The sequence below is a fragment of the Trichomycterus rosablanca genome, chromosome 17 (assembly GCF_030014385.1).
Source record: "Trichomycterus rosablanca isolate fTriRos1 chromosome 17, fTriRos1.hap1, whole genome shotgun sequence".
NCBI lineage: Eukaryota > Metazoa > Chordata > Actinopteri > Siluriformes > Trichomycteridae > Trichomycterus > Trichomycterus rosablanca.
The window spans coordinates 22,632,729-22,645,111 of NC_086004.1; the positions used below are offsets into that span (position 1 = coordinate 22,632,729).

The window sequence follows — 12,383 nt, forward strand, 5'->3', positions numbered from 1 at the left end:
AAAAAAAAAAAAAAAAAAAAACAACTTCAATTGACTGGGAGCTGTGTCAAAAACAAGCACTAAACAGTGTGCACTAACCAGCATATGAAACACAACAAAGGCTGGACATCTGTTTTTAGTGTAAAGCTATTCAGCCTAAAAAAACACCTTGTCTAGGATAATCCTTAGGCCTTTGGCTGGGGAAAGCTTATGCATCATAACAGCAGGCCTTCAAAATACAGTCAACCTTTTGCATTTGAAGCTCTTTGTTGCAGGCACAAACCTGACAGAAATCCAACATACCACTTTACAGCCCTGTCCATAGAATTGAGAATCCATCAGCTTGACAAAAATGTGGTTTTCTGAAGGAGTGTCACATGTTCAAATATTAAGATGTCATCTAGGCAGACTAACATGTAGCACCCCAGTGCCTCCCAGAGTACCTCATTAATAAACCACTGGAAGTCGAGTGGGACATTCATGAGCCCACAGGGCATCACCCTGTGTTCGTAAGGACCTAACGGTTTAATAAATGCTGTCTTCCATTTATCCTCCTGCTTTACTCTGATGAGATTATGGGTGCTGTGCATAATCAGTCTGTTTGATGAACACTAAAGCCTTCAGTGACTACAGTGACTCAAATGCAGAATTCATTAGTCCTTGATAGAAATTTCATTCAGCGCATATATTCAGAAGCTCGTGTTATGAGTAATGAGATTCTCTCAACATGGATTGACCGTCAATTGCCAAGCCTAAGGCCCTGGCCAGAGCAGCATCAAGGAAGCTCCCCGTTGCTCTAGAATCCCCAAAGACCTGCACGGTCTTCTCCTGGTGAGTTCCTCAAGCAAAGATTTCCTTCAATAACAATTCCTGAGGTCTGGGGTGCAGATTTTTGGTCTGTGACAGGTCCCCCTCCCTGGGCCACGCCTTTTAGTTTAGGCCTGGAACTAGAAACTAGGAACATGGGGATTACCTAGCTTCATCATCATCCTCCTCCACCTCCTTTGTGTCGGCAGAACAGGATGAGGGCGGAAGTGCGAGAGTGGCTAGTCTGACCAAACTACTTTCCAGTCTTGCCTACCAGGGAATTTTTTGCTTGGTTCTCCCAAATGCCAGTGGCCCAAGTGAGGGCTCAGCTGGAAAGGAGTGACACTATGTGCACAACCTTTGACTGTTCAGTGGGGAAACAGGAGAGCTGGAGCTCAGTGGGGAATGGTGGAGCCCTCAGGTGTAGAAGAGCAAGGCTCACTGGTAGGTGGTGATACTCTGGGATTTGGAGTAGATTTAGCAGTCTGCAGCTGTCCCAACATGTGCTGGAGCACTTGCTCTAATTCACCTAAATGGCACTAATGCTTTTCTGGACCCAAATGCAGAGACTGAACAGAATCAGAATAAAGGAGAAGCCAAAGGAAATAAATAACTTTTAACCACTCAATACAATAAGAAATGGAGTTTCATTTAGCCAGTGTTAAAGAACATGTTGTTCTTAAGCTGAGCTGTTAAAATGGCTCTTTCTGATAAAACTCCAAATAAGTTTTAATAAGGCTGGTAAGCTGTAAAATACACTATAAAAAAGGAAGGGTATGATGAAGACATCCACTCATTTGACTATCATTCCCCCTCTTAATTAATTTTAAAAACAGTAATATGTGCCAGTTTCAATAGAATCTTTAAACCTTCTTTCTTTGCTTCTTGGTTTGAAGGGACATTTCTCAGTATTTATTGCACTATTTGCAACAAGGTATTTTTGGATAAGACATTGCAATAGAACTGGTGCTAACTAAAGATAGTGGCTTCTGTGTGGTGCTGAAGTAAATCTTGGGTGCCTGTAAGCTCATGTATAAGAAACGGGAGCTAACACACCCTCCACGTTCACCGATCTGTCCAACGACATGGAACAGCAAAGCTGAAGAAAGTCAAAAAAATACAACAAAATACGGTATTTTAAATATTCTTCTTTTTTATGCTTCAGAGTGCAAAATGGAAATAAAATGCTGTACAACAATGTTAAAAGGCATACAATACAGTCCCTCCACTGTTCTGTGAAATGATTGGATATTGTTTGCCATGTTTTATATAAATATCTGCTGTCAAATGTGATTTTTTTCTCTTTTTACCAGCCACATTTTTCTGCATTATCCATAGCATAGCTGCATGCTAACAATAATCGTAAAAGCATTTCTGGCCATGTTTAGAGCTATAGACAAAATTACAAACATTGCACTGACAGTGTTTTCAGAAATCTTTCAATCACAGTTTTTTGTAGAAACTGGAAAACAATCAAGCAAAGTGAAGAGTATAAAATGGAGAGTATAAAAGGAATCTGGACTAGAAGTGTGTAGAGTCGTTCAAAAAGCTCACTGAGGTAAAATTGTGATTTCTTAAAGGCACAGTCAGCAAATTTGACAGAAAGAAACCATACACTGATCAGCCATAACATTAAAACCACCTCCTTGTTTGTACACTCACTGTCCATTTTATCAGCTCCACTTACCATATAGACGCACTTTGAAGTGTCACAGATGGACTACTGACTGTAGTCCATCTGTTTCTCTACATACCTTTTTAGCCTGCTTTCACCCTGTTCTTCAATGGTCAAGACCCCGACAGGACCACCGCAGAGTAGGTATTATTTAGGTGGTAGATCATTCTTAGCACTGCAATGACACTGACATGGTGGTGGTGTGTTAGTGTGTGTTGTGCTGGTATGAGTGGATCATATTGCGCTGCTGTGTCTTATCCACTTATACCAGCACAACACACACTAACACACCACCACCATGTGATTGTCACTGCAGTGCTGAGAATGATCCACCACCCAAATAATATCTACTCTGTGGTGGTCCTGACCAGTGAAGAATAGCATGAAAGGGGGCTAACAAAGCATGCAGAGAAACAGATGGACTACAGTCAGTAATTGTAGAACTACAAAGTGCTTCTATATGATAAGTGAAGCGGATAAAATGGACAATGTGTGTAGAAACAAGGAGGTGGTTTTAATGTTATGGCTGATCGGTGTACATAAATGAATGCACATGCAAAAGCTTGGGCTAGGGGTAGAGGTCCCTTCCTGACAGCACATGGTGTGAGTTTAATCCTCATCCAAGTCGATCATGTTCTAGGTGTATGGATGGGTAAGTAAATCCCTGCAAAGGACTAATGCCTTGTCCAAGTTGTTTCAAACTTGTGATTTGATTTTAAACCGCCTTATGGTATCATGTATCATCTACATTTTCTCTATTTTATTTTTTCCATTGTTGTCTATTGGTGACCTGTCTGTAAATCTAAAAACACTCATGTTGCTTTGAAAATACTTAAAGAAAACAAGATATTGTGTTGAGAATGTTGATAGAGGGGAGTATAGTCCCAACCTTCAATAGCGAACGGCTTTCCGACAGTCAGCAGTTTACAGTCTGCATCAATGGACACTTCATAGTCCAGAAGTGCTTTGTCCATAATGAAAGCATCAAGCTTAGGGGGATCTGTCCTTCACAACACAAAAACACAAAGACACAGGGGTTATAGAATTGCATGCACATACATATACTCAGAAATTTCACCCTGAATATACATTTTTTGCTTCACTAAATACGCACAGCAAGGTTTTAATCCATCAGACCGGTCCGCTCCGTCTGTAAATGGAACCGTTATCATTTGTCCAAGCTAACTGCTTCTAAGCAGGCACAGCCATAAATCTAGTGTCACCACTAAAGATATGCAAAATTAATACACATCAGACTGAACAGAGGGATGAAATGTCTGGCAGGGCTGTACTGACAGCAGCACAATTGTTGATGAAGGATTCAAGTTAACTAAGGATTGTAGCCATATACAGAGGAAATGAATTTATTGTTTATATATGAATAGATAAAAAAATCATAAAAATAAAGACGTTGCAAAGTGATGCAATGAGGCAAAGTAAAAAGTTTGTTACTTTTTCACTTGCTACACATCAGTCTCAGGTTTGTTAAATATTATTTATCAGATTATTGTATTATCAAAATAATAATAAGAATATACTATTACAACACAAACAGCAATTGATTTTGTATCTTATCAGCTCTCCATTCCCCCTCTAATAGGTTTAGTCTGGTCACGGTAGCTAAATGTAATTTATTTTATTTTATTTGAATGGAAAAAACAACCCAAAAGGGTTGTTTTTTTCAGAAGGAAATTGGCATCATTAGCCTGTTCTCTATCATGATGTATATTTATTATACATATTCATTGATTGCTGAAGATAACATGCAGTAAAAATCAGAGCCAGAATAATATTAATCTCTTAAGACCCAAGCTTTAAACAACAGGTGTAAGTACAGCAGAATGAGGTATAAGCCATTACAAAGCCAAGATGTCATGTCCCCATATGTGACCGCAGGGTCTCAAGAGGTTAACATAAAATTAACCTATAAGCAAATGGCCCAAATGCATGAAACTTATGAGAGGGGCCCATAATGCCTCCAAAATTTAGGACAAAGCACATTTACATTTACGGCATTTAGCAGACGTGTTCATCCCAAATGACTTACAGTTGTAGCTATTTACAGTGCAGTGAGATGTCAGCTCTGGTGTGCTAGCGTATTTTACCACTGCACCACCTGAATGCCCCCCAGTATCAAAATTATGTTATATAGGCTAATCTCTTAATATCTTTCAGACCTTTCTGTAACATTTAAATTTGATCACGAGAAATGACAGAGTCCAGAATTTACTTTATCATATTCGCAATCTCTTACTTGAGAGTTGCAACACCATCGGGCGTGGTCGGCTCATTAAATCTCCTCATGTACTCATGCATTTCAGGAAAACTTTTCTTCATGTAATCCTCAGCACTGCTCTCCCGTACAGTGCCAAAACGAAATCCATGGGATGGGTGATGGAGCTTTAGACACAGAAATAAAAGCAATAAAGTGAGAACAGCCACCGGAGTAATAACTGATCGTTTGATTATTTTCCATAAGCTCTAAGTAAGATTCTATTTGCAGAAAACTCATTAGTTTTGAGATGGTGTGGGATGTTTTTTTAATTATGAGCAATAAATTATTCATAAATTACAGTAAATATTTCTGTAAGGTTTCTGCCTTTAGGATGCCTCAGTGTCCAGGACATATTTGAGTACCCTACACAGGCCACTATATTTTTCTTTTGTATTTGTCCAGCAATGATCATAAATGTGCTTGGTTTAAAATGCAGGTATAATTATTATAATATATTATTATTTTTTTTTATCCACCCAGTTTCTTATTTCAGCTCGTGTCCTAATCATCTGTTTTGCCTCCAGCCTAAAAGATCCAGATTTTGCTTTGTCTGTGAAGGGATTATCAGCCTAGATGACTAGCTTTATCATCACACGAAACAAAGTGGTTAAATAAAACGAATAATATCCCTTTTTATTTTATTAATAGCTACATCAATAATTATTGTAATAAATAATTTTGTCTATATGTCATGGTCGTTTTGGGAATTTTAAGTTTTGCATTTTGTAACCAAATATTTAAAACACACCAGTTTAATTTAAGTTTTCTGAAAACAGCACAGAATCTGCCAGGTTAAAAATATACTTAAAGCACTACTAATATAAGCCCTGAGCTTCAACATTTAGTTTAACCAATTTTTTGAGAGTCACACACGATCTCTGTGGCCAATTTGGTCTGCTGCAGAAACTGCCAAATGTACCTGCTAGGGGGCGCCCTGCCAACCGGTAGCTCTGAGAGTACAGAATCTCAGAGCTGGTGTGCTACAGAATATCCCACTGTGCCACCTGACTGGTGTGCTACAGAATATCCCACTGCCACCTGGTTGGTGTACTACAGCATATCCCACTGCCACCTGGTTGGTGTACTACAGCATATCCCACTGCCACCTGGTTGGTGTGCTACAAAATATCCCATTGTGCCACCTGACTGGTGTGCTACAAAATATCCCACTGTGCCACCTGGGCGCCCCACCTGCCAATTTTTTTGTTTGTTTTTCAAATATTTGTTCGTACTTTTAGTAGTGTGTTTTGGAGGGTCTAAATTTCATGTACAGTGTATCACAAAAGTGAGTACACCCCTCACATTTCTGCAGATATTTAAGTATATCTTTTCATGGGACAACACTGACAAAATGACACTTTGACACAATGAAAAGTAGTCTGTGTGCAGCTTATATAACAGTGTAAATTTATTCTTCCCTCAAAATAACTCAATATACAGCCATTAATGTCTAAACCACCGGCAACAAAAGTGAGTACACCCCTTAGTGAAAGTTCCTGAAGTGTCAATATTTTGTGTGGCCACCATTATTTCCCAGAACTTCCTTAACTCTCCTGGGCATGGAGTTTACCAGAGCTTCACAGGTTGCCACTGGAATGCTTTTTTACTCCTCCATGACGACATCACGGAGCTGGCGGATATTCGAGACTTTGCGCTCCTCCACCTTCCGCTTGAGGATGCCCCAAAGATGTTCTATTGGGTTTAGGTCTGGAGACATGCTTGGCCAGTCCATCACCTTTATCCTCAGCCTCTTCAATAAAGCAGTGGTCGTCTTAGAGGTGTGTTTGGGGTCATTATCATGCTGGAACACTGCCCTGCGACCCAGTTTCCGGAGGGAGGGGATCATGCTCTGCTTCAGTATTTCACAGTACATATTGGAGTTCATGTGTCCCTCAATGAAATGTAACTCCCCAACACCTGCTGCACTCATGCAGCCCCAGACCATGGCATTCCCACCACCATGCTTGACTGTAGGCATGACACACTTATCTTTGTACTCCTCACCTGATTGCCGCCACACATGCTTGAGACCATCTGAACCAAACAAATTAATCTTGGTCTCATCAAACCATAGGACATGGTTCCAGTAATCCATGTCCTTTGTTGACATGTCTTCAGCAAACTGTTTGAGGCTTTCTTGTGTAGAGACTTCAGAAGAGGCTTCCTTCTGGGGTGACAGCCATGCAGACCAATTTGATGTAGTGTGCAGCGTATGGTCTGAGCACTGACAGGCTGACCCCCCACCTTTTCAATCTCTGCAGCAATGCTGACAGCACTCCTGCACCTATCTTTCAAAGACAGCAGTTGGATGTGATGCTGAGCACGTGCACTCAGCTTCTTTGAACGACCAACGCGAGGTCTGTTCTGAGTGGACCCTGCTCTTTTAAAACGCTGGATGATCTTGGCCACTGTGCTGCAGCTCAGTTTTAGGGTGTTGGCAATCTTCTTGTAGCCTTGGCCATCTTCATGTAGCGCAACAATTCGTCTTTTAAGATCCTCAGAGAGTTCTTTGCCATGAGGTGCCATGTTGGAACTTTCAGTGACCAGTATGAGAGAGTGTGAGAGCTGTACTACTAAATTGAACACACCTGCTCCCTATGCACACCTGAGACCTAGTAACACTAACAAATCACATGACATTTTGGAGGGAAAATGACAAGCAGTGCTCAATTTGGACATTTAGGGGTGTAGTCTCTTAGGGGTGTACTCACTTTTGTTGCCGGTGGTTTAGACATTAATGGCTGTATATTGAGTTATTTTGAGGGAAGAATAAATTTACACTGTTATATAAGCTGCACACAGACTACTTTTCATTGTGTCAAAGTGTCATTTTGTCAGTGTTGTCCCATGAAAAGATATACTTAAATATCTGCAGAAATGTGAGGGGTGTACTCACTTTTGTGATACACTGTATATTGTGTTTGAAAGGCTTTTATCCCTTAACCAAATTTTTTTTTATTTCCTGTGAGCTGTAATTTGTTTGATTCCTTCTTTGAGTGCACTTATTACGGCATTATTAAATTTGCTAAATTAATTTAAAAAAAAGGTTATAAACTGTTTTTAACTTGCAGCTTAATGAAACATGACTTGTGGGTCTTGTGACAGGGTGAGTTGCTAACATCTATATTTATATCAAACAAGGGTCTCACTTTGGCATCGTGAATGCCTGAAAGCTCTTCAAAGGTCTTTTCCCCAACCATGACTGCAGCAAGATTTGCCGTGTAACTGGACAAAACCAACAAGCAAAAGATGGCCCAGAGGTTCATGAGGAATCGTCCAGTCCAGCACTTGGGCGTCTTACTTGAGACTGTGCGTCCAAACAGAATAGCGTAGCACAGGTTAAGGGCTGAGGAGTAGGAGAAGACCTTAATTCGATTGCGCCCATGTGGAGTCATGCCAAAGGGGCTTTTCCACTCGTAGAAAGTGAGGAAGAGCGCCGTAATGTGCAGCGCCACGAAGATGCCCACCCACATGGACCAGTGAAGTGGCCACATGAAGGCTCCGATGGGCGCTGCTGTGTCCTTGCTGCGCACCAGAATCCCTAAGCTGGTGGAGAAGAACGGACTGGTGAAATCCATAACTTTGCTGCGTGCCGAGTTGATGCTGAAGCTGGTGACGGCCATATCGGCCACGCCATGTAGCAGGTCCCCAACCAGCCCCGTCCATCGCCCCCCTTTCCACGCGCCATACTTTCCATCTCCCACGATGTACAGGTCGAATTCAAAATTTAAATCCTCAGCCAGCTTTTCTAGCAGATCGATGCAGTATCCATAGCAGCACTTGTTGTAATCTGCAGGAATTAAAGTGTTGTTTCCTTGTGCCCGGATGGCAAAAAAACGATCCAGAATCTCTGAACCGTTGGTGCCCGCGTCCAGGCAGTACTGCCCGGCTGGGCAGTTTCCATCCTCGTCCACTTCTCTCGTGAACACAAACGGGTGCTCCACCAGGGTGACTACACGCAGACGGCTCCCGGACACGGGAAAGCCCGACCTCCAGCGGCTGCCCTCGTGTCTTTTTTGTGCCTCTGCACGTTGTCTCAGGAAAGTGCCCTGCCACAGAGCCCGCTCTTCAACATCGAGCCGGGTGCCCTCCCAGCTGCCCACTGTCACCCAGGTGGGCTGGCCGACGGCATCTCGTCTCAGCCTCCAAATGTGCGCGCGTTGAGAGGTAAGTACACGTGATATATTGCGCTGAACACTGATTGCACCAGTCAGTCCTACAAAGGATGTTTTTGACAGGAACCTGTGGACAAAAGGACAGAGATTAAAAAATAGGCAAATACACGGACTGATGAGTACAAATCTTACAATCTAGAGCGTACATCACTCGTACACTTCCAAGAGGTTAAGTAAATGACATCACTGACAGGAATGACCCACAGTTAAGCCTGTCTTATTATCACCAGGAGCTCAGCAGGCAATAAATTTTGCGGCTACTGTGAGGGAAGGCCTGGTGAAAGGGAGGGCTTATTTGGATGAGTGACACAATCTGGCCCCATTCAGGTTGTAAACTGTAGGAGTTATGTCCGCAGGGCAGTATATCTGCTTGTGAAACTCCATCGTCCTGAATAAATCAGAGCTAGTGGGCAGCCTGGCCTGGCTAAGGATACAAGGGGGAACTCAGGTCACTCGAGATGAGTCAGTGCTCCTGTGGGAAAATCTAGTCACTGTAACATGGACTTGAAAATAAATGTAGTTAGAGGCCGAAGCCCACTAGGGCATCGCAGTGAGCCTAAAGAGGGGTCACAATGCAGTTGATTGCGAAGAGAAAAAAAATATTTTACACCTGATGGGAGAGTAAAATCAATGGGCTGTTAGCATATGCGAGATATCTCGTGATGTCCTATATTAGTTTAAAATAGTAGTAGAGTCTTTAGATTGGGCAAATATTTAATTCGTCCACTCTAAATGTGCGAAGGTCAATGAATGTTGACTACAAATTATTTTGATTCAGTTGTAGATGCAGATCCCACTCAAGCAGACCCAGATAAGGAAGCTCCCACTACCAGTTCATTAACCGAAATCAGAAAAAAACAAGATTTATACCTTCATCATGGATTCATTGAATTTCCCATTAGCAAGAACACAAAGTGTAAGAATAAAATCCCTTGTCATTACCCTTGTCAAGGTTGTCCCTAAAAAGGTTCTGACCACAGGGGGTTTAAGACTAAAGACTAAAATGACTAAAAGTCGCTTTATGTAAAGTAAAAAAATACAAAAATAAAAAGTTGGCCTGAAACATTTTGCCATTCATTTTTTCTGTTAAGGACACAAGACTGGCCCACTTGTAGGCTCCCCTCCCACTGACCATGGTGATACGTGAGGGTGGCAGGTTTTAATCACTTAAATCCAACCCACATCCATTTAATTGCCAGGACAAACTGGAACTGAAAGGACCAATAAACTAAATGCTCATTTCCCACTGGGTATTTCACAACCCCGAGAGGCGTACTGACTGTGCACCACACCGTGAAGTAATGAGTTATTGTGCACCCTTCAGAATGGATTTTCAAAGGTCAACAACATATAAATGTCACGAACCAGGAGAATGTTATTACCAGCCGGTGATGCTGTTAGTAATACTAATCTGTTTTAGAGAGCAATCCAATCAGAAAATGATTCCTGTTTATAACTGCTGAGAGCAATACTGAAGGCTATTGATCCATCTCCTTTGCACTGAAGCTTTGTCCTGTCTAGTCAAGTTCGGCTCTATTCAACAGATTTTATCCCGTTGTTGCTGAACAGTGAGCCTCTTTGCATAGCCTTAGCGCAGAGCAGTTCTGCCTATGTTTGCAGAGTCTGAGAGAAAGAGTAAAACCTCGCTAATCCGCACAAAGCAGTGGGCCAGTTGATAAGAGTGATCCCTGCTGGCTGGAAAGGCATTTGAGTGAAACTCATGAATATAACAAAGCTCCACACGTTAGTGTTCCAGCTCAGTGTCTGAGAATGTACCAAATGTATAATTTTACTAAATATAACTTAGTTTTATTGTAAGTATACAGTGCATTGAAAAGAGACAGTTGTGGCTCAGCAGTTAAGGTTCTATAATAATGATAAAAAGGTTGGCACTGTTGGGTCCCTCAACAAGAACCTTAGGTCTTAATTGCTTAGATTGTATCATATTCCAATTACAAGTCACTACGGAAAACCTACATTTTTATAAACCCAATGTTAAAAAAGTGAATTAAAACAGAAAGCCATGATTTTACAGTATTTTACAGGTATTATATTAAAAACAGCACAATGATGAGATATTTCATGTTTTACCTCATCAACCTGATTTAACCTAAACGTAACTTTTACCATATAAACTTGTAAATATACCCAAATTCCTTATCTGATGCCTGTAACACTTTTTAAAAAGGTTGGGACATGTCTAATGTAAGTTAGAGGAATGATTAAAAGTTTTGAAAGGTAAACAGATAAAAAGGTAACAAGTGATGCCCAAAACTGGGTATAAAAAGAGCATTAATAAAAGGCTTAGCATGAGCATGGATAGATATATTATTTGCCCCCATTCGAATCTCTTCTGTTTTTTTTCACATTTGTCACACGTATATGTTTCAGATTGTCATACTACTTTTAGACAACGATAACCCAAGTAGAAACAACCTAATTTAGTTGACAATTGGATTCAATTACCAAGCCACAATCCATAGTCAAGTGAGCTTTACACCGATCAGCCATAACATTAAAACCACCTCCTGGTTTATACACTCACTGTCCATTTTATCAGCTCCACTTACCATATAGAAGCACTTTGTAGGTCTACAATTACTGACTGTAGTCCATCTGTTTCTCTACATATCTTTTTAGCCTGCTTTCACCCTGTTCTTTAATGATCAGGACCCCCAGGACCACCACAGAGCAGGTATTATTTAAGTGGTGGATCATTCTCAGCACTGCAATGACACTGACATAGTGGTGTTGTGTTAGTGTGTGTTGTGCTGGTATGAGTGGTTCAGACACAGCAGTGCTGCTGAAGTTTTTAAATACTGTGTCCACTCACTGTCCACTCTATTAGACACTCCTACCTAGTTGATCCACCTTGTAGATGTAAAGTCAGAGACGATCGCTCATCTATTGCTATTGTTGGTCATCTTCTAGATTTTCATCAGTAGTCACAGGACGCTGCCCACGGGACGCTGTTGGCTGGATATTTTTGGTTGGTGGACTATTCTCAGTCCAGCAGTGACAGTAAGGTGTTTAAAAATTCCAGCAGCATTGCTGTGTCTTATCCACTCATACTGGACTTAAAGGCTATTTCAGGAAACTGACAACTTGACTGACTCAAGTTTATTAATTTATTTAATTAGGATTTTAACGCCATGTTTTACACACTTTGGCTACATTCAAGACAGAGCAGGTCATTACTGGTTACACAAGATTCATCAGTTCAAGTCTTAAATATCGAACACAGTCACAGACAATCTTATGCATTGCAGAAAGTGGATAAAAAATAAGTATGACGATAAAACTCCAACTATCAGCCGGGATGTGTAATATTGAACCTAGGGGCGCATTCACATGAGAAGCGACAAAACCGTGCAACTTTTGTGCTGGATGTGCTGTTGTTTCTTATAGGGTGAGGTGGTGCCACTGTACAGCTCATTTTTTGCTCTTGCCGCGGCCCTTAAAGTTTACCTGA

General features: G+C 41.2%; 1 protein-coding gene across 1 annotated transcript in view; it reads right to left on the minus strand.

The window, feature by feature from the left end:
- The window catches only part of grin3bb (glutamate receptor, ionotropic, N-methyl-D-aspartate 3Bb), a 74,054-nt gene that overhangs the window by 20,136 nt on the left and 41,535 nt on the right, over window positions 1-12,383 (minus strand). The window contains exons 3-5 of the mRNA XM_063012731.1: window positions 7,886-8,978; window positions 4,716-4,861; window positions 3,351-3,466 (exon numbers count right to left, since the gene is read on the minus strand). Coding sequence (XP_062868801.1) covers window positions 3,351-3,466; window positions 4,716-4,861; window positions 7,886-8,978 — 1,355 coding nt within the window. The remainder of the gene's footprint in view (window positions 1-3,350; window positions 3,467-4,715; window positions 4,862-7,885; window positions 8,979-12,383) is intronic.